The sequence below is a fragment of the Perkinsus marinus genome (genome assembly GCF_000006405.1).
Source record: "Perkinsus marinus ATCC 50983 genomic scaffold scf_1104296947384, whole genome shotgun sequence".
In the NCBI taxonomy this organism is placed as follows: domain Eukaryota; phylum Perkinsozoa; order Perkinsida; family Perkinsidae; genus Perkinsus; species Perkinsus marinus.
In genome coordinates, this window is record NW_003210620.1 from 3739 (window position 1) to 4473 (window position 735).

The 735-nt window shown below is 48.6% G+C and overlaps 1 protein-coding gene across 1 annotated transcript; it reads left to right on the forward strand.

The window, feature by feature from the left end:
- Window positions 1-237: 237 nt before the first annotated feature.
- Pmar_PMAR019466 (hypothetical protein) lies at window positions 238-711 on the forward strand (the record flags this gene model as incomplete). The annotated part of the gene is made up of 1 exon (XM_002779436.1): window positions 238-711. The coding sequence occupies one exon, from the start codon at window positions 238-240 to the stop codon at window positions 709-711; it is 474 nt and encodes a 157-aa protein (XP_002779482.1).
- Between the last annotated feature and the right edge of the window lie 24 nt (window positions 712-735).

A 735-nucleotide genomic window follows, 5' to 3' on the forward strand; every position in this document is an offset into this window, starting at 1 on the left:
TTCAATGCTCGTTATATAAAATGGCAAGTGAGCCGTGACTTTCATATCCCGAGTTTGGGCCGTATCGTTGGGGATATTTGTCGGCGATGTGACCGTTGTCAGTTCGCAGCAACGAGTCGTTTCTTTGAAGGAGCGTTTGGTCCTACCGATGTGGCTGCTCATTCGGTCTGGTCAGAGGTGGCTATAGACCTCTGTGGTCCTTTTCCGAGAGATTCCGATACCGGTTTTACCAGTGCTATGGTTTTAGTCTGCCTATATTCACATTCCGTCTTTGTTTGTGGGCTTAAAAACCAGGGAGGTGCTGCTGCTGCCGAGGCTATAGATAAGATTTGTGACGTGGTGGGTACCATGGGTAGACTTCGTAGTGACGGAGGAAGTTGCTTTACCTGTGCAACCTTCAAGAAGGCATGTGAACGGCGTCGTATACAACATCTGGTGGTTAATCGCTATAGTCCGTTCCAGAATGGTGCAGCTGAACGAGCAGTGGCCGGTGTTAAGAAGATCTTTCGACTATTCCCTGAGATCGTTGCTCAGAGTGGTAAGCAATCCCGTTGGTTCTCTCTTCTTGGTCGCTCTATCCGTTGCTTGAACGATAGACCGTTTTCGGGTTCTACACCGTTCGAGATATTTTATGAGAGGTCTCGTAATCATGAAGAGAAGCTCCGCTATGATGGTATCCCCCAACTGGTAGTCCTGCTTTGGCTAATTTGATGACCAGAGACGTGCAGTTCGGGA